The 20,965-nt window shown below is 35.1% G+C and overlaps 1 protein-coding gene across 1 annotated transcript; it reads left to right on the top strand.

The window, feature by feature from the left end:
* The first annotated feature begins 20,262 nt into the window (after nucleotides 1–20,262).
* LOC147513803 (protein FAR1-RELATED SEQUENCE 5-like) lies at nucleotides 20,263–20,796 on the top strand. The gene has a single exon (XM_086598959.1). It carries the CDS (start codon nucleotides 20,263–20,265, stop codon nucleotides 20,794–20,796), a length of 534 nt encoding a protein of 177 aa, XP_086455085.1.
* The last annotated feature ends 169 nt before the right edge of the window (nucleotides 20,797–20,965 follow it).

Raw genomic sequence — 20,965 nt, forward strand, 5'->3', positions numbered from 1 at the left:
ATCTTTTATTTTTCTTTTAAAATCGACTTGTCGTTTTCAACTCCTACACCCTTGGGATTTTCTACCCAATTTGAGAATTTTCGGATTCGAGGATGAGGATGGAACTGGCCCAGCCCAGGAAGGGGGAGGGATGGGGCTGGTCACTGGTCAGTGGGCTATGCAAAGCCTGGTTGAATCTAAGCTGGTAATTTAGGACGTAGACTTTAAATATTCATGTAATTGGGCTGAGCCACCCTGCATAGTTTTAAAACCCAGGCCACGTCAGTTTTTTGGAAGGCAATAAAGATTAGGAAAACTCTACATTGGTGGTTGTTCCTACGGAGAAGATAACTGTTTTTCATAAACACGTGTAATTAGATTTAAAAAATAAAAAAACATAAGTGAAGTCACGTGCTGACTTAAGTAAAGTCATCTGCCAAAGTTTATCTTAATGGCTTGGGCTTTGAGTCTTTTAAAATATCTGTAAGAATAAAGACAATTATCTGGGATGATAAAACTAGAGGCCCATTTAAGAGTTGCATTCGAGGCTGTTTTTTTTGAAGGTTCATCAAATTTAAAGATAAAAGCCCATATAGAGGCCCTATTGGTAAAGCCTTGAGAGCCCAATTTTCTGAAAAATTCGCTTCAACTCCACCATGAATTTTAATTACGGATTTAAAGCAAAAATACGGACTGATGTCAGCAATATAAATTTATATTTTCATCTGACAATTTAAATTTATATAGGTAAATAAAAATTGTGTAAATCTATACCGTCATATGTAAATGCAAATTTAAATATAATGACATCAGCCTGGTTTGTCCTTGAGCCAAAATTATTAATAAAGATTTGTCATAAAATTGAAATTATTAGTGAATATTGCTGATGTCAGTCCAGTTTTGTCTTTGATCCGAAATTCAATTTGGTTTTGGACTTAATGTGAAACTATTATTGGGTTTTATCCTTGGGGCGTAATCCCTATTAAATATTTCAGTCAAATAATAATCCAGCTTGATATATTTGGGCTGATAGCTTATTCGATAAGTTTGATTGTAATTTGGCTATTGTAGTGAAAACCCAATACTAAGAGCATCTTTAGGAAATAAACCAAAAAAACACTAAAATTTTTAACCAAACCAAACACCAAACTAAAAAAACACTAATCATTTTTAGGAGCAACATCAAATTTTCGACATTAAATGACGTGGTTTTGGATAAATTGTGTCATATAACACATGTAGTTTTCCAGAAACCGCGTGCTATAATCATTTAACCCTCTTAATCATGCGAGGTTCTCTTCATTTTTCATGTTCCCTCTAATCCTAAACTCATCTCTTTAAAACTCATATCTTCATTTTAAACTCATCCATTGACGATTTTTCAATGGATCATTCATCTTCTTCTGATTCATCTTATGATTCTTTATCGAGCTCGAGCTATTCAAATGATAACACTACAATTAAAACTCCTAAATTATTGGTTATTGCTCTACCTTTGGTTCGACATCGTCTGAGTTTATTGCGATAGCAAGAAGCGGAGTCTTCTTATAAACCACATAGTGGTTCGAAGAAAGGAAGAAAATGCAAGAATCGTCAGTACGAGGCAACACTAGCTCGTGTAAATGCTAACTACTTCAGCGTAAATCCTATATTTTGTGACCACGACTTTCGACGCCGATTTTGTATGGGTCAGTCATTATTTACTCGTATTTTCAATCATCTTAACCATTATGTACTATATTTTCAACAAAAAGTTAATAGTGCGGGTAAGTTTGGAATTAACCCAAAAATCAAAGTAATTGCTGCTATATGAATGCTTGCTTCTGGGTCTTCAGCTGATCTAGTAAATGACATGTTACATGTTGCTGAGGCAACTGTTCATGAATGCATGCGCTATTTCTGTGATGGAATTATTAGAATTTTTGGAAGTAAATATTTGCGCAAACCAAATGCTACAGATATTTAGCGTTTGCTTGAAGAGTCTGAAAAACGCGGATGGCCTGGAATGCTAGGAAGCATTGATTGCATTCACTGGCAATGGAAGAATTGCCCATCCGCGTGGCAAGTGTCTCACATGGCATAAACCAACAGTGATTTTGGAGGCGGTTACTTCTCGTGATACGTGGATTTGTCATGCTTTTTTTGGAATGGGGGGTTCTCACAATGATCCTAATGTGCTTGACCACTCACCAATATTTGATGATATAGTCAATAATGAAGCTATTTCTTGTAACTACACTGTGAATGGACATCATTATGATATGGGTTGGTAACCCTCACACGAAAGCCATTATGTGAGTACTGCCACTATTCGGCATAAAATATCGCGCGTCTCGTTCTAATATTGCAAACGGAATAATCAAGCCACCATTCGGCTACGATTTCCCAACACATGGGTCAATCAACATCTTATATATACACCCTACACAAGGGCCAATCATATCACATACGCCCACACAGGGCAAATCACATGAGTTGTGGTAGCTAGGTTATAGGATTTTCGTTACGTAATTTATTCAAGTGTCATATATCTATAACTCATAATAATTTCACTATATCACGTGCAGGTCAAATACCTTATTGCACTAAGCCACAATATTTAGAAATATCTCAATTATATCTCATAACCACTTTCATTCTTTCCCGTGCCAATATATTATTGCACTATGCCACAATCTCGTGGGAAATATCCACAAATACTCTACTAGCATCTCATAGATAAAATAATGGAGTGTCTATACATTTATTTCTCCAAAACTATTGCATTTAATATATATATATCCCAACATATTATATAATGTAACAATATCAACGTCAAATCTTAATTAGATAATGACAACCAAATTTATACAAGCTTCCAACAGCATTTTAGCATTTGATTTGTCCATACAATTTACAACATAAAATGTAGCACAATTAAACAGTCCACAGTCCACAATCAAATCCCCAAAAATCTAAAGTTCATGAATCTAAGTCTGTATGTAGTTTAATACTCATAAAAACATATCTATCAAATTATTATTATCAGAATTCTCCTCTAGTTACGTGCCAATATTGTATTGCACTACTCACGTCAAAACTTAATTAGATAATGACAAACAAGGTTATACAATGTTCGACAATATTTTACTATTATAATGGTCCATAAAATCAAATATGTAAAAATCTAGAAAAAGTCAACATTCCACAGTCAACGGTTAACAGTCAAAGTCAAACGATCAATGGTCAAAGTCAACACGTCATTGTCAAAGTCAACACATCATGGTCGAAGTCAAACTGTCATTTCCATGTTCAATAGGTTCAGAGTCATAGCCCTGGTTCATGGCTAAGGGCAAAGGTGCATGGCTCAAGGGCTCATGACTAAGGAAATGGTTCGGACCCAACTGGCTAAGCCCAAACCTTAAAACCCGGCCCCAAAAGTTTAAACATTTAAAGACCTAATTAGATATATTTTAAGTTATATGACCAGCCCAAAAACCAAAATTAGAAACTGGCTCAAAACACCAATGGGTTCGGCCCGGAGAATTTAACTGAAACCGGCCCAACACTTAAACTAAAATTGGTCCACAACTTAAACTAAACTGGTCCGGAAAAAAGGATTAATCCGGCCCAATAATTAACTAGTGTTTAGGCCCAAAAACTTCAACTGAACTGGCCCGAAACACAAATGGGTTCGGCCTAAAAATTGAATTGAAACCGGCCCAAAAACTTTAAATTAAACTGGCCCAAACTAAACAAATAAAAAAATGGCCCAACCCACTAACTAATATCAAAACCGGTCTGGCCCAACAATTTAAACCGGCCCAAGAAAACTAAACTATAATCCGACCCAACCAAACAACCCAAGCCCAAAAGAAACCGACCCAGGCCCAAGCCCAGTCGGTCATCTTCTTCCTCAGGCTTCTCCTTCCACCACCAGCACCAAATCGCGCCGGCCACCAACTCTCCTCTTCATCAAGTCGGTTCGACTCCCCATCCAAACCCAACCAACTTTAATAAACGCCAAATCCTCAAATCATTCAATCCAAACTTCACCCAAAACTAGATCTAGAATATTACCGCCGCCATTAACGCTCCTCTCCGAGCTTTGACAGCCCTCATTCGACAGCACTCACACACCCTACACTACCCCACTTCACTCCATTATCAAACAACCAACAAAATCAACCCAAAAATAGTTCAAACTATATTACTGGAGGAGGTTTGGTCGAGCCGCCATTAATGGCTTCTCCGAGCTTCCAACCGCCCCCAACAGCACTCAAAATCGGCCACCACAAGCCCCAATCAACCCTCAACAACCAATAACCAACCACTAACCCACATCACAACACATCACCACAAAACACAACAAAAAAATAGAGTTTGAATCATAATCCGGACGTTTTCTTGCGACGCCATTACCGACCTTTCAAGCTCCAACAGTTCACTAAAATGTATCGACACCCCACAAGTATCAAGATATAACATAATAATAAAGGTTCAAATAGAAAATATTGGCGATTTCTTGCTGTTGGACTCGCGACGCCGCCATTGATGACTTCTTTCGAGTTCCAACAGTTCGGACAGTTTCAATATCAAATATTCAGAGTTTTTGAGTTTTAACAACACGACAGAAAAATCGACAGTAACAAGGATTTTATAAAATAAAAATCTATACAATATCTACTCACCTGTATTAAAAGCTTCACGAATCCTCCTAGTCTGAATCGTCGCGCTCCACCTTCCAGCAAACGAGTTTCTATCTCTGCCTCCATTTTTACTATTTTATTTTTCTTAGAACCCTATTCTCCAGAACAATACGAATATATACTTGGGTTTGAAACCCAAGCCCAACGCAGACTCGGGCCCAGAAACCAGGCCCACGTATCCCAAATCCAATCAAACGAATTTTAAATAAATAATTAAATTAATTAATAAATAAATAAATACATATTTTAAATACGAGCATTACAAGAGGGTTCGTTCAAAAGTTGTTCATGCATGATAGATTGAAGAATGACTTAGTCGAGCATTTGTGGAGTAGGCGTGGGCGGCGTGGTCATACTTGATTTCTATTTCTATTTGCACTTCATTTGAACTTTGTGTTTATTTATCGTTTCAATTTCTATGTATTTGTGTTCCAAGTTTATTTCTATGTAGTTGTGGTTTTATGAAAGGATTTGTGTATATGAGAATTTTGAAAATACAAAGTAGACTCTGCCGAATTTTTTTTAGAATGATAAAAAGTATCAACTTTAAATTAAGATAACTTAACTCAAATTAAAATAAAATAGTCAATTAAATTATATTCTAATTAAAATCAAAATACAAACTCAAAATAAAGTACGTCATAAATTAAAAGACTTAAATTAAAAGATATACAAACTCAAATTAAAAGACATACAAACTCAAATTTAGACTATACACTACTTTGACTATTATCAGTGATATTGCCAAGTTGATTATTCATATTTTGTAAAATTTCTGCCCTTTTGAGTTGCCAAATTTCGTGCTCATCTTTGAGTAATCCTTCTAATTTCATTCATAGTATTTTCGCATCATTTTCATTTTCTCGAACTCGGAGCGCATCTTTCTTCAATTGAAGTTTTTCTTTTTGGATTTGGAGCTTCCAATTCAACGTACTTTTCTTCAATTGAAGTTTTTCGGATTCCATCTCATCTTTCTTCAATTGTCTTTGAGCTTCCAAGTTATCACTTTTTTGGTGGTTTTATAAAGTTTCACCAGAAAATCATCAAGTTTCTTAACGGATTCCTCCATTTTAGAATCACCTTCTTCTTTCTCTTTTTGCCTTATTCTCTTTTCCTCTTTCTTTCCAACAGGCCTATCCTCATGCCCATCAACTTGGTGTGGATCATAATCCATTGGTTGAGTTGTCGCAGTTGATATTGGAACTGATGAACCTCATTCCCCACTGTTTGACTTCGACTTTTTAGTGGGTCGCAAATCATTTCTCAACTGTAGCCTCTTCCATTTGGTTGAGTCTTTTACCATATTATAGCATTGCATCCACTTCCAAACTCCATTATGCATCCCATATGCACTTATTGCTTTCTCAACCTACCAATTAAGAAAGAATTAAATTAGAATTAAAAAATGTATATATGAATCAAAATAATAAATAAAAAGTAAATACTTACAATCATATTGTTATTATAGCCACTTGGAGGAGATGCTTAAATCTTATAAAGAATAGCATGGAACTTGTTGATATTAGTTTGAATGAGAGTCCAACAGTGTTTCATGCCCGTCAAGTTGCATTCGGTCATTCTTCTTAGATTTGCATGAAATGCATTTAGAATCCTACTCCAAAAATCGTTTGACTTTTGCTCATTTTCTACCACACCATCTTGACTAATTTGTAGCCAACTATTGGTGAGAGCAACATCTTCTTTTTGTATCCATGAAGCCCCTCTAGATTTTGCTTTTAGTTCTTCACTAGCCATTGTTGTTTTAAAAGTAGAGAGTAGAGAAAAAAAGTGAGTATAAAACTATTGTGTGAGTATTTCAATTTATAGTGTTAGAAAGATATAGCCGTTTTTTGTCCGTTTCTTCATTGAGAGCACGCGGTTTAGGAAAAACCGCACAGTGTTCTCAAAACCGCGCCATAGAAACCCACTTAGTAGCCCAATCCCATGCGGTGTTAAAAAAACTGCGTGGTTTTTTCAAAACCGCGTAAGAGATTTGATACAACACCAAAGCTGGAACCAAATTTTGGCCGATTTGGTATTTGGTTTGGTGTTTTCGTCAACATGTGACTCTCCTGAAAATGAAAAAACATCAAATTGTTGAAAATTTGGTGTCTGATGCTAAGAAAATATCTCTCCTAAAGATGCTCTAAAGTTGCCAATGGATTGGTTTGGTGGACTTTAACCTTGTATAATTTTGATTTAATGTTCTTGTTGACTATGAATGGTTGGAAAACTCAAAACGAAATTGATCAAACCATCAATTTCATGTTTGTAAGAACATCTTCAAATGGTGATACCTAAATTTCATCAATATTTTTCATTGGTTGAATCACCAAATATTTGATGAATGATGCATCTTCACTATTTATATCTAATTTTCAGTCATCAAACAACGCGCCGTATTGTTATCCGCCCAGCCCAATATGGTGCACCACTTGGTTACGAGGATCAAACCCATGCGCCACATGCATGTTTAACCGTTTGGTTATTAAGCCCAAGCCCAAACGCCACTTGATTAACCGTTTGGTTGTCAGACGTGACTTGAAAACTCACGTGTCACTCGTTCAACTGCTTGGGCTAAGTTTAAATCCCAGGCGCCACTTGATTAATCGCTTGGGATTGTTGAAAAGGTTAAGCGCCACTCCATTAACATTAACATTAACGACACATCACTTGTGTTTATTTCTTTGTACATTTGATGAAACACCAGCCTTGGAAAGCAAATAGAACCCCATTTGCTATTACAATTGCTGATGTTTTGGTGTTGATGGATAATTAGTGAATGACGTAACATGATTTTCATCAATTTTTAAAAATTTGGCGTTGATGTTTGAATTAGTATCACCATTGAAGATGCTATAAGATTACCGCTGGACAATCAAAAACAAATTTGCAACAATCAGATTCAACCAAAAAACTAACGACCATAGTCCTTATCTTTCCAGTAAGTAAGTAATAACTTGTTGTCAAAAATACAACACACATACAAGGGAAGAGGCCGATTTTGTGGACAGACTTGTCTAGAAATAGCACTTTTCTATTGGTCAAAACTATTTTTTGGTAGTTTAACCGTTTTTTTTTTTTTTCAGATAGCCACTCCACCAATTACAGTTGAGATTTTGCAGACAGCAAACAGTTGCCTGCCCACAAATATATTCTCACGAGGGAATGGGTGCTAATCCTATAAATAGGATGGCCAAAATGCTGGTTTGAACTATGAATTGTCGTCAATTCTCTGGACGAGTTCAAAATTCGAATTTGTCTAGAATCACGATTTATGATTTTTAAATTGATTTTTGTGCAAGTAGACTAGTTTTTCTTAGTCAGATCTCAATGGCTATAAACGTTTGAAATCGGTTGAAACTTACCGATACATCTTGAAATTGTCTGATTTAGTAAAGTAACGATTTGATTTAGATTGCAAGTCTCAGTTATTTTTCAGTGTTCAAATCCAAGCCCTCGAAGAGTTTTCGGCACCAATTCGGCCTTTTGGGAATGCCTTTGAGTGTCGACCAAATGGAGGCGTTGACCCACGCACCTACTTTTCGCGTTCTAATCGTGATTTCTGGCTGTCGCCAGATCCATTGCACGCAAGTGTGCGTATCTGCAATCTACACGTGCTTCTATCCAATAGTTTTTTTAAGTCGGCTGACAATGGTGACCAGAGCCTTGATTTGCTACATGCTGGACTATATATATAAATTAAATTGTCAAGATTGTGCCTACAATCCACTTATATAACTCATTCATTTTGTTGTGAAAATGTTTTATGATTTAAGTCTTTCTCAACACTTTTCACTAATTGGGTGTCCGGGCCAACTTACGCGCACCTCGACTAATCTCGAGACTCTAGTTGGAAATTCGACCGGGTACTGTCTCGCCAGTGGCCTTGAGGGGTTTAGGGAATGGTTGCACACTTTATTGGGATAAGAGTTGCTACGTATCAAGTTTCTTGAGTGAACTTGAATCAAGCCTTACTTAGTTCATCTCTCTATACTTATAGATATTTGAGCTAACCTTCCTTATTTGCTCTAAACCGTTATCAAGTATAGATCCATATTTTGTGTTATCTTAATGATTCGCCATTACTGCTGTTGTTACAAAGTAAATGTCTTATTCATTGGTACATTGACTGAGCTTCAGGATCGCGGTAGATCATTTGCTTCCATATATGGCTGTGTTTGATATTTGAGACAACCTGAGTTTGGGACTACCTGAGTCCTTGTGTCGTGGTACGACCTGGTGATGTACGAGCTATGTTACACGGACGCGGACACTGACACGGCGACTCGATTATATCTAAAAAAAGTAGAATGCAAAGGATGCGGACGCAGCAAAGGACGCAGAAATTAATTAATATTTATAATTTTATTTTGTATAAATTAAACATTAAAAACTAAACTAAATGTATCAATATTTATAAATTCAAAACTATTAAAGATAAATAGTGACAAAATTAAGTTTAATATTTCCTAATCAAACTTTAAAAACATGTCATAAGTCTTAACAAAACAAAAAAAAATAAAAAATGGAGTTTTTTAATATTATTTTGATTTATTTTTTTAGGTCAAAATCTGTGTCCTGACCAAGTTGACCGCGTCCTGACTGCATCTTGACTCGCGTTCGATTTAGTTGACTGCGTCTTGACCATGTTGACCTCGTTCGACGTGCGTCTATGCCGTGTCCGTGTCCGACGCGGACACAACCTATTAGGAGGTGCGTTCGAGCTTTAGAGTGTACGAGCTGTGAAGATACGACCTGGTGTATGGACACATGTGCTGTAGTGATATGTTTGAGAACGGAAGGTACTTACATAGCCCCCTTTATTATTATTTTTTGGACAAATGTGGTTTGGAAAGAAAAGATAAAGGAAAGCTTTTTACACGTGTTAGACAACTGGTTTATTTGAACAGTTTTGAAAAATGTGCGGGAACTGTTAGATCTGATATATGGGCCCAAGTCGCAGTGGTTTTGTGGGAGGTAAGTTGGTTATGATTGTGTTTTGTTGGGGAATGCAAAATATTTTGGCTTTTTCGAGGTTTGTGCAGCTGAAGGGTTTAGGGTCTGGCGGTCTTTCATTTCTTCATTCTATCAACACAAAGGAAGAAAAAAGCAGAGAAAAAGAAAAACCAAAAACTTTTTAACTTTTCGTCTTCAGGTGCGTCTCTTTTGATCTCAAAATTTTGATATTTTTGTTTTCCTTTTTGCTTTTGTCATGTTGATTACTAGTGATAGTTTGAGTGGGGAAGTTACCTTGGATTAGTGCAGAGATAGAACTGTGAGTGATGGAGATGGTAGTGTTAGGGCATGTAGTGGAGGTGAGGCATCATCGTCCGGCCTCCTCATTAGAGACGATGGCTGAGGAAGCGGTATCTAGGTCGGAGTTTGATCATTTTGGGGATTTGAGAAGGGAGTTTGGGATTGAGAGTCCCGATCTAACGATATATTACCTGAGTGGTGAGAAGAATGTTTTTGGTTCAGACTATGTTCCTCGAGATGGTGGGGTTGTAATTATGTATGGCCAACTGAAGGCGGGGTTGAGGTTGCTGTTCTCACGTCTGACCTTGGACGTTCTGAACTTTTGTAGGAAGGCACCTTTGCAATTTGTGGGTAATAGTTGGAGGGTGTTTTATGTTCTGGATCTGTTGAGACAGAGGGGTTACAATATTTGTTTGTCTGACGTGCTAGAGCATTTTACTATGAAAATATCTTCTGCTATGAACTTTGGTTTACAAGTGATGAGAGATAAATCATTGGTGATTATTGGTGTGAGTAAGGAGGAATGGTGGCATAGGCCTCTGTTGATTGTGGTGAGTTATTGTCCTCCTGGATGTGATTTGGAGAATCATTGTGTGAGGACTGATGGTAGGTCATTATATGTGTGGGTCATTTTCATGTGTAGGTCGTTTGTTTGTGTAGAGCGTTTGTTTTGGTTACGAGTTGATATGATTACGTTATGACATTTGTTTGTTTTGCAGAGGTCGTAATTCGTGGTCGTACTTCTATGGGGATATTGAAGAGTTTTGCGAGGCCGAGTTGGGAAGAAAAAACGTCCTTGTTGGAGGAGGTTGCACATTACTTCAAAAGACGAGGTGGTGTGAAGATAAACTTGAAGAAGGCTGAGCAAAAGAATATGGCTCGTCGGCTGATTTGTGTTGACTCTTATTCGGATTCAACTACGGAAATGGAGAGAGATGAAAGGTCAAATGCTAGGGGAGGAGTTCAAAAGGTGGTGGTGGTGCTGGGAATCGTGATGTGTCCAGACAAGCTGGCCGGGGAGGGAGGTGAGAGTGATAGGGGAGGTCGTGGAGGTGGTAGTGTTGGGGGAGTTGGTGATGCTCCCGCTCCCTTTCGTAGGCCTCATTTGAAGAGGCGAGTTGAGGTCGGTGAGCCTGAGGGGCTAATAGTACCCGAACTGAGTCTGAGGAACGACCTATTATGGTGGAAGGTCGTACTTCATCAGGTCGGGCTCTTTTGAAGAGAATGAACCTGAAAGAGTTGGCAGTGGATGTTGAGGTGGCTAATGCTAGGGGCAAGAAGAAGGCTAGTGATACTGAGCCAACTGCCCAAAAATGCAAATGGTCTGGGAGTGCGGGCCAAGGTGATAAGGTTGGTGAGTCTGACGTTCTGGATAGAACGGTCACCTACTAGACCCAGTGAGTGGGTTGACGTAGCTGGTGAAGAATAGGGACTGTAGTTTCAAGTCTTCACTGGTTGCGAATGGGCTGCTGGAGAGTATTGCCCTAGATGGAGATAGGCATCAGCTGGAAATTGGGAAGAATCTGGAGATGAATCTGAAAGACATGGATCGCTCGATCTATTTTGTAAGTGTCCTTCCGATCTGAGTTTTTGTTTTGTGCTTTGAGTTATTGCTTTTTGACTTATTTTGTTGGTTTGTCAAGTTCTGGCTATGTATAGAAAGTTGAGAGAAATGGCAACTATCTCTGACTTGTACAAGAAGCAACTGGAGGTTGCCAAGGAGGCTTATGACAAGTTGTTGGCTGTACAAGAGGTTGAACGGGTTGAAGTGGTGTGGTTGAGGGCTCAGGTCGGGGATTTGGCTGGGAAGGTGGCCTTATTGCAGCCATCTCTTGATGCTTCGAGGGTGGAGGTAGCACATTGGATTGCTGAGAGCAAATAATCGCAGGCCGTTGTTGAACGAGCTCATAATGAATATAATGACCTGGTCGATCTGGTAGAAAGTGGTGATGTCTACGTTCTGGTGGATGATTACATGGAACTAGAACGTAAGTACAAAACCCTCAAAAGGTCTGTTGAAAGTGGGGTTGCAACAGTAACTGTAAAAAGTACTGTTGTAGATGCTAGTAGATGATCTGATCTACCAACCAACCTGGAAAATAAACAAAGACCTTCTTTGCAGATGAATACATCCGTTAACTTGTATACAATATGCATAGGGGTGTCGCTAGCAGTAGAAAGGTTTTGAGTAGATTTCTCAAAATATTTAGTAGGTATTAAACCTTCTTGAATACAATTTAAATCCGCTCCACTATCAATTAGAGCAATATGATTATCAAGAGTGTACTAATTCTTAATAACCAAAGTAATAAGAACATTCCATCTTTCGAAAACAAAGTTATCCAGAAATATCTTATTATGCTGGGAACCAGAATTAGTGAAAAGATTTTTATTAATCTTTAACTATTTTATTTATGTTTTAAGGCTATTAACCTCATATTGTAAATCAGGGACATTAGTAATACGAGAATTACCGAAAATACCGTCAAAATAAAGAGTATTAGGAAGTCTTGTATTTTTATTAGAACAAAGATTCTGTAAAAGTCATAAAGTTTTGAAGATAATTGAGATTATAAATCTTATCCTATGGAGTAATCTTGAATTTTCTTATCTTCAAAAGATTTTTATAATCTTGTGGTAGTGTAGAACACTGGCCATTATCAAAGTCATAAAGTTATGAAGACAATTGAGATTATAAATCTTATCCTGTGGAGTAATATTGAATTTTCTTATCTTCAAAAGATTTTTATTATTATTATCCTTGCTGATCGCACTTATGACAAAAACGCAAAGCTTTGGCTTTAAGCCTGAGTCTCTTCCAATGTTGTTTCTCTTTAAGACTTTTTATTTATTAAAAGTCTTATATTTATTATCAACCTTATGAACCAATATGTTATGCTCTTTAGGTGGTTTAATAGAATTCACCGTTTCATATGCAATCTCCTTATTATCAGAAGAATGCCAATTCTTTTGATGACACTCTAACACACCAATATAATTATGTACAGGAGTAAATGCACATTTTTCAAAAGTAATATTCTTCTTTTCTTCATAAATTACTGGTTGAGAAATAATCTTTTTCTGTACAGGATTAAGTCTTACCTCTTTATCAGGTAAATTAATTCTCTTATTAGGTAGCTTAAATTCGACCTGTTATTTTGATTTTAAATAATCACTAATATCCTTTTGTAGAGTAGCACGATTAACTCTAGAATTAAGAATATTATTATTCTGATACTTAAGGCAAAACCATTTTGTAAGAGTAGTATGATTCTTCTGGTACCAATCAAAATAATCATTATAATGTTGAACCATAGGTTGCAACTCTATAGGAGTAAAATATTTACTCAACTCTTCATATTTTAATTTATAAAATTTATTTGTTTCAGTATAAGTGTAATCCATTATAAAACAAATTCCATTTATAAAGTTGTGGGAGATTCCCTAGCTTTCTACCATATGGAATATCTCACAGCTTCATAAATGGAATTTGTTTTATAATGGATTACACATCTACTAAAACAAATAAATTTTATAAATTAAAATATAAAGAGTTGAGTAAATATTTTACTCCTATAGAGTTGCAACCTATGGTTCAACCTTATAATGATTATTTTGATTGGTACCAGAAGAATCATACTACTCTTACAAAATGGTTTTGCCTTGAGTATCAGAATAATAATATTCTTTATTCTAGAGTTAATCGTGCTACTCTACAAAAAAGATATTAGTAATTATTTAAAATCAAAAGAACATGTCAAATTTAAGCTATATGGTAAGATAATTAATTAACCTAATAAAGAGGTAAGATTTAATCCTGTACAAAAACATGTTCAAGTAATTAATAATAATTTAATTACTAAAGAGAATCAATTAAACTTTCTCAAAGAAGAAGAAATCACTTCTTTAAAATTATAACAAATACTTAACACTAGGGGTTTCAGGTTCAAATTGATGAACATATAAAGAATCAGTTTATCTCTAAAGTCTATAGTCATGTCCCCAATGCTTTTTGGGAAAGAAATAAACATATTGTCTCTTTACCCTATGAATCAAGCTTTAATGAAAAGTTTATTCCAACTAAGGCTAAATCTAGTCAAATGAAATCAGATTATTTCTTAACCAGTAATTTATGATGAAAAGAATAATATTACTATTGAAAAATGTACCTTTACTCCTGTAGATAATTATATTGGTGTGTTAGAGTGTCATCAAAAGAATTGGCATACTTCTGATAATAAGGAGATTGCATATGAAACGGTGAATTCTATTAAACACACACACACACACACACACACACACACACACACACACACACAATTAAATGACACCTGCCTCTGGGGAAAAACGACGGTTAATGACCCTTGTTCTATCACGAGTGTTGATAGCCGTCATTTATGGACTCATAGGCCTTTGTTTTGTGTTTATTGTGAATGGCCTTTCTCTGGGCCCATCTATTCTCACCTTCATACCGCCCGACGAGAAAATATATCAAAAAAGAAAATTTTGGTTCTCAACGCGGCCGATGTCTCTCTCCACCTCAAAGGCCACCACCTTCTCTCTCCACACCAAAGGCTAGATTTATAAACTTGCTCGGGCTCTCAGCTTTTCTCAGATACTCCCTCTATTTCTTCACCTCAATTTATTTATCTATTCATGGAGTTCTAGGGTATTGATCAATTTCGGTGGTTGTGTTAAGTCGATTGTTTGTGTTGTTGTGTAAATTCTTCATTTTGTTTTATTTATTAATTCACTTGGAGTTTACCAAATTCAAATAATTTGTTGAATTTTTTGTTAAATTCAATTTCACAATGTTTTTTTTTTTGTCAATTAATAGAGATATGATATGACAAATTCGTAAACAAATAGAGATTTTCATTAGACAATCTCGTTTCTTCTTTCGTTTTAGGATTGAAGCTAAGGATTCAAAGGCCGAATTCAATGTTTGTACTGTTTTGTTACTTTGAATTTTGGTTCACGATGTGGATTCAGGAGACAAATTCGAATATCCCCCTTCTTCTTCGAGGTTTGATTTTTCTAAATTTTCTCTAGTAAATTTAGCTTCAAAAGTCTAGTTTTGATATTTCAAGTTGCTTATTTGGTTAATTTATGGAAAAATCACAACCTTTTGTATTCTCTCAACATTAATCAAGATTTCATTTATCAGGTATTGCGAATTTAATCTCAACGTTAGATAGTTTAAATATGAAAGTTTTGCTTGTTGTTCATAAGTATGTAATTCATAAGTTTTGCTTCCTCGTAATTGTGCATGTTTGTTGTGTGAATATACCAATTTCCAATTTAAACTATTAGTTAGCTTTTATTTTTTCTAATTTTAGTTTAAATTTGATAGTTCGAATCAGTATGTGATTGCAGTTATTGTTTCGTTTATAGTTGATTAGTAGTTAGAGAATAACTTATTTCATTTTTACTTTAAGGCTAGTAGCTTGTATCCCTATAGTTTTTTGAAAAATTACTTGGAACTTGAGTTTTTCATGAAGGTTACGTGTATTGAGTTGCATAAGTATTAGTGTTATTTCTCATAATAACTATATATTTATTTGAACATATTATGATAAATGGAGGTGATGAGGACTTGGTAAGTTTGCTTTGAAGAAAAAGGTAGTTTGAGTGTCAACTTGTTGCTGAAACAATCAACAAGTGAGCTGCTGGTTGATTATTTATGTTTGCAGAAAATAGTACGTGTTTATATCTGTATGAATGTCAGCTAACTTGGAATATTGATATGAATTTGTGCTCTAAATTTTTATAGGGTTGTTAAGACCCTATTATTCTCCCTTTCTTGATAGACTAGGAAGAATGGATCATAGCTTTTATATATTCATTTTTCTTTTTTTTTTTAAAGGCAAGTAGCGTAGTGGTGTCTCCAAGACCACTCTTATGGCTGCTACAACTCCTTATAAGACAAAAGCCGGAGAAGAGCATAAGTCAAGAATAGAACTTCAAAAACAAATGGCTAATTTGAAACAGGTGATGATTGAAGAGAAGAAGGCACAAATGGAGATGCTGACAAGTACATGCATTGATCACTCAACAAACATGAATCTCTATGAACTTTACATTTGATCAGGTACGCATAAAGATTTAAGTTCTTATGGTCGTTTAATGCTTAATGGATATTGTATAGGGAAAGGACTGCAGTATGCATGTTAATAGGTTAGTAAAACTATGGAAATTCCTTGCATATTTGATTAGATTACTCGTTTAGTTTACATGACTTGTTAGTGTAGTTTTCTCGATCTTTACTTTGTTTTACAAGAATTGCTAGTTTAGTACTTTAGTCTTCTCTTTCCTCTGTTTTTGTAACTGAATCATTGGTTTGGAAAGTTGATTCTTACCACTGTTTTGTGAGCTCCCAACCTTTTACGGAGTTGGGTTTTCTTTACTTGAGTGTTCGTCCTTTTGTTGGTTATTTCATTGTTCATAAATGAGGATCCAACCAATTATTGATTCCTATAATAAATGGATTTTCAAAGTTGTTCATAATAAGATACTGAGAATGGTTGGTTAGTACTTTGTACTATTTCTTTAAGGGTCTATAAGAATATGATGTTGATGGTTTTACTTTATATTGACTTCTCTATTTGATCTATCTTCACCTATAACTTTACATGGAAACATTATATGGAATAAGTTTCATTAATGTCAATTGGTACAAACCCACTGATAATAGCAAATTTACATTAACTAACTATCTATGTGTAAACACAAATAATCAATTGACTAAATAAGTGCTTAAATCAATATTCCTACTCTCAATTCATTATACAATATATAAAGAGTACGGATTCGTTACACTCATAAACCATCAAGACATAAATAGAATTCAACTAATCAAACAAAATGAACAATGATGATAGTAATGATTTGAATAAGAAATTAACTATTATAATGATACTATTAATTTATACTAAATTAACTAACAATATAATGATGTGAATCAAAGATAGAGAATATTAAAGAGAGAATTAAATCTGCTTTTCAATTCCTAGAAGTGTTAGAATAGATTGTTAAGAAACCCTAATCTTTATATTCTCACTAAAAGGTTAAATATAAATCTTAGACTTTTATGATCCTTAATTCAATTATACTATCTCTAGTCATAATCAAATTAGCATGAGAGGAAGGTTTGTTTTCCATTCTCATAGCAAAACTCACAATTCTCTAGTTTAGATTTTTCTCTTCTTATCTCTAAGTCAAGAAAAATCCAAACTTTAAACCTTAATCAACAAATCTATGCAAAACAAATCAAGTCCTCTCAAAGCTTCATTAACCTCCCTCTAATGTGAGTTTAGCTTTGATTCATTGGACTGAAATTACTTAAACAATAAAGGGAAAACATAATAAAAGAACTTTAAGGTATTTTTATTGAAGGTTTAATGGAGGCTACAAACATAAACTAATTCTAACCTTAAACTAAATTATATAGGGAGAGAGAGAACCCTAATTACACTAATTAAACTACTGGGGGAGTAGCCAACTTTGTTTTAGCCTTAACCCTTTTTATATATGAGAAGGTTAGGTTACAATTTCGTGCATGGGCTTTTAGGCTAGGTTATGGACCCATAAATCAAGTCCATAACCCAATTGGTTAAATCCAAGACTTCTAATTTTGGTCGTATTACTGTAGCACACATTTCCACCAACTTATACTACTCTGATCGAGTCAAAGCCTGAACCATTGGAAAGAACTTTCTGAGCTGATCATTTTGATATAAAATCGGCCTAATTTCGAAGCCTGAGTCCAAAGATATGGCATTTTAAAGTTCTGTTGACTTTTCTTCAGCTCTCTAATCCGGTTTGACTTTCACTTAACAGTATTGACTTGGGTTTTTTATGAGCTTTTTCTCCATTAAACTTGGGCTTTCTTCATGGAACTTCTCTAGCAATCACTTTAGCTCCTTTTAACGCCTAATTAGTAATGAATTGACATTTATTCAACTCCAAAGCCTGAAATACTCAAAACACGTAATTAGTGATAAACCTATATTATTAATAACATAATTTGCTAAATAAAAATACTATTAAAGGGTTTAAACTATAATTTTGGGCTCTTATCACCCACCTTGTTCTGCCCTTAATCATGGGTGTTTGTTCCATGTGTTTCATATTATATTCCACAATAAACCATATTTTTTTTGTTCTTGCTGATGAGTTAAAGCATCACATGTAGTCACATTATGACCTTAGGCTACTTCTGACAGTACATTTTTGGACCCTAAATATCTTGTTTCTTGAATGGGATAGTAATGGGGTTACCACCTTTTATATTCTTAGCATATGGAAGTATTATTTCATTACTTAGTTAAATATAATTCTATCCCTATCAATTCTAGCTTTGCTTTTAGTTTAGTCTTCACTCTATTTAGCTTTGTTTTAGCATGGTGTTTCTAAGTGGTTATTTTGATTGACATTTTTTAGTAAGGCTATAATATTCGGGAAATGGCAATGTGTTACATTTATTATATTTTTGTTTGTTGCAGCAACTACGCATTCGTTGTCTTGACGACTAGTGGTTCCCTTGCGTCCATCTTGGTAACATGTGAGTTGCAAAGAATTGGCCGTAGAGTTCTTGCATTTTGGAAGATTTGGCGATCGTGACGAGTACGTATTTGCATATGTGGTGGACAAAATCCAAGACTTTGGTGACAATGAAGTGGGTGGTCTTGTTTGATGGCTAAAAGTTTTTAATCACGTAGTTGGAATTTATTTTTCTGTTCTAGAAACGACTTGTTTGTACAAAATTCTTATTTGTGATTTCGTTTGGTTGAAGTTTAAGTATGATAAATGAATTTTTTTGGCTTTTATTTAGTACATGTGTTCCATTTAATTTTTACAGTTACAATGCACAATTTATAGTAGTGCCCGTGAAATGACAATCGATCAGGTGCTACAATGAGCAACCAAAATTTTGAAAATATATTATGTTGTACATTGTAATGTATAAACAACGGCCATAGGATGTCATTCATGCATTTTAGAAGGTGGGACAACATTGTAAGAAAAAGTGTTAATGACCGTTGTTAAAAAAAAACAAGTGTTGAAAGCCGTCGTTGTTTTATTAAACAAACAAGTGTCCCGGGTCGTCATTTTTCAAAAACCACAGTCTTTTTTGTTACGGCCCTAACAACGGATTAAAGCACACGTTTTCTTCCTAAAACGACAGATAATGGCCGTCGTTTATTGACTATTTTTTTGTAGTAGCATGAACTTAAAAGTTGAATTAAGGGCTGATTTTTTGTAGATATGATGTCCCCACCATGGAGAATATGCTCACAAAAATTAAGCTAATTTCAAAGAAGTCTAACATCAGAACATGCTCACAAAACTTTTAGACCGTTAGATGAAAAGTTCAAAAATGAACACAAATGAACACTAATTTTTACGTGGTTAGACATATCCAGATATTATGATTTTTTGTGAGGATGATCTTCATGGTGGGGAGATCATCTCCACAAAAAACTATGTCGTAATTCATTTGTATGTCGAAAATGTGGCTATAATGTGCGCATAATGAATCGCCTCTATCCCTCCCTTATGACATTTATTCTTTTACTATCAAGTATCAACATTCAATTATTTTATTTTGTTTATTCTATTCTATTGTGGCTGATCAAGCTGTTTAAACGTGACACAAATATACTTTTTGCCGGCCTTTCCAACAATTACTAAAATTTCATAAATCGTATATATGTAAATATATATTTTTTTTTTTAATAATACGAGAAGTTTCATTTCACAAAAATGAGACTCAGTAATCTTCTATGGAAAGAAGATGACATTTTTAGCTATTTACAAACACATTTTTTTTTAAAAGGCCTCTCTATATATAAACTCTAGGGTCAGGTTCAAGAGACATATATAGAAGACACATAAGTTCACTCACGCTGTGAGCATTCGATCTCGTCACAAATCAACGGTTGGAAAAAGAAACAAACAAGTACCACTTCAAATTGGTTCTGTCCACTTGAATCGGGTTTTACTAAGAAACCGAACCGGGTTTGGGATTAATATGTTTTCCACGCAAAATAGCAACGAGAGAGAAAAACCGTCTTCTCCACCTAGCTCTCAGTTTTTTCCAGTTTATTTCTCCCTTTCATTAAATATGTACTTAACTCATGATCAGAGAGAAGACAAAGGTACTTCTCACAAATTTATTCTCATTCTCTTTTTATTAGTTTTACAAATCTGAATTTTTAGTGGAAGTTTTCAACTCCTAATTTTTTTGTTGTGTTATTTACTCAATAGTTACAAAATTAGTAGTTCTTATGTAATTCTGCCTTTTGTTTTAGGTTCAACCAAAAGGGAAAAAGTGATGGAGAATGTCAAATATAAATATTTATATGAGATAAGGTCTGGGAATGAAAATTTGAAGCAGAAGAACAGTTTGTCCCCAATCGAAAATAATGTCACTGGACTAGTTTCAACGCCTATTGAGGTTGAAAATCAGAAAGAGCCACATGTGGGTATGCTTTTTTATTCAATTGATGTAGCAAAATATTATTATCAGGAGTACGGTCGTCGAGAAGGTTTTACAGTTAGAATAAGGTCATCCCAGAAAACTCAATCTCGCATCGATGAAGTCACAAATGTGCTATTTGTATGTTCATGTGAGGGAACTCATAGAAAGAAGGAACATAATGTTGATGGCAGGGGGAAAAGTCGTAGTTGTTCAACTGTCAAAATAGAGTGTTTAGCAAGTATGCAGATAATGTACACGAAAGAAACAAAGAAGTGGAAGGTTACTATCTATGAGAATGGACATAATCATAAATTTGTTACTCCGATTAAACGACATCATTTGCCGTCTAATAGGAATATGCCTGCGGCTGCTAAAGATTTAACTTAATCATTTGCTAGGGAGAACATGCAGGTGTCGAAGGTTCCTTCTCTTTTTATGGGTGATTTGATTGGATATGGCGACAGAGATTGTTGGAACCACTTGTGAACAACAAGATAAATCAGAAAAAAGACTTGGGGAAGCTGATGCTCAATCAGTTATAAATGTTTTCTAGAGA

Source organism: Coptis chinensis, chromosome 3 (assembly GCF_015680905.1).
Source record: "Coptis chinensis isolate HL-2020 chromosome 3, ASM1568090v1, whole genome shotgun sequence".
Classification (NCBI taxonomy): Eukaryota; Viridiplantae; Streptophyta; class Magnoliopsida; order Ranunculales; family Ranunculaceae; genus Coptis; species Coptis chinensis.

What these genes read in the sequence shown, in the direction of transcription:
- LOC147513803 (XM_086598959.1), top strand. Translation starts at nt 20,263, where the DNA reads ATGGAGAATGTCAAATATAAATATTTATATGAGATAAGGTCTGGGAAT.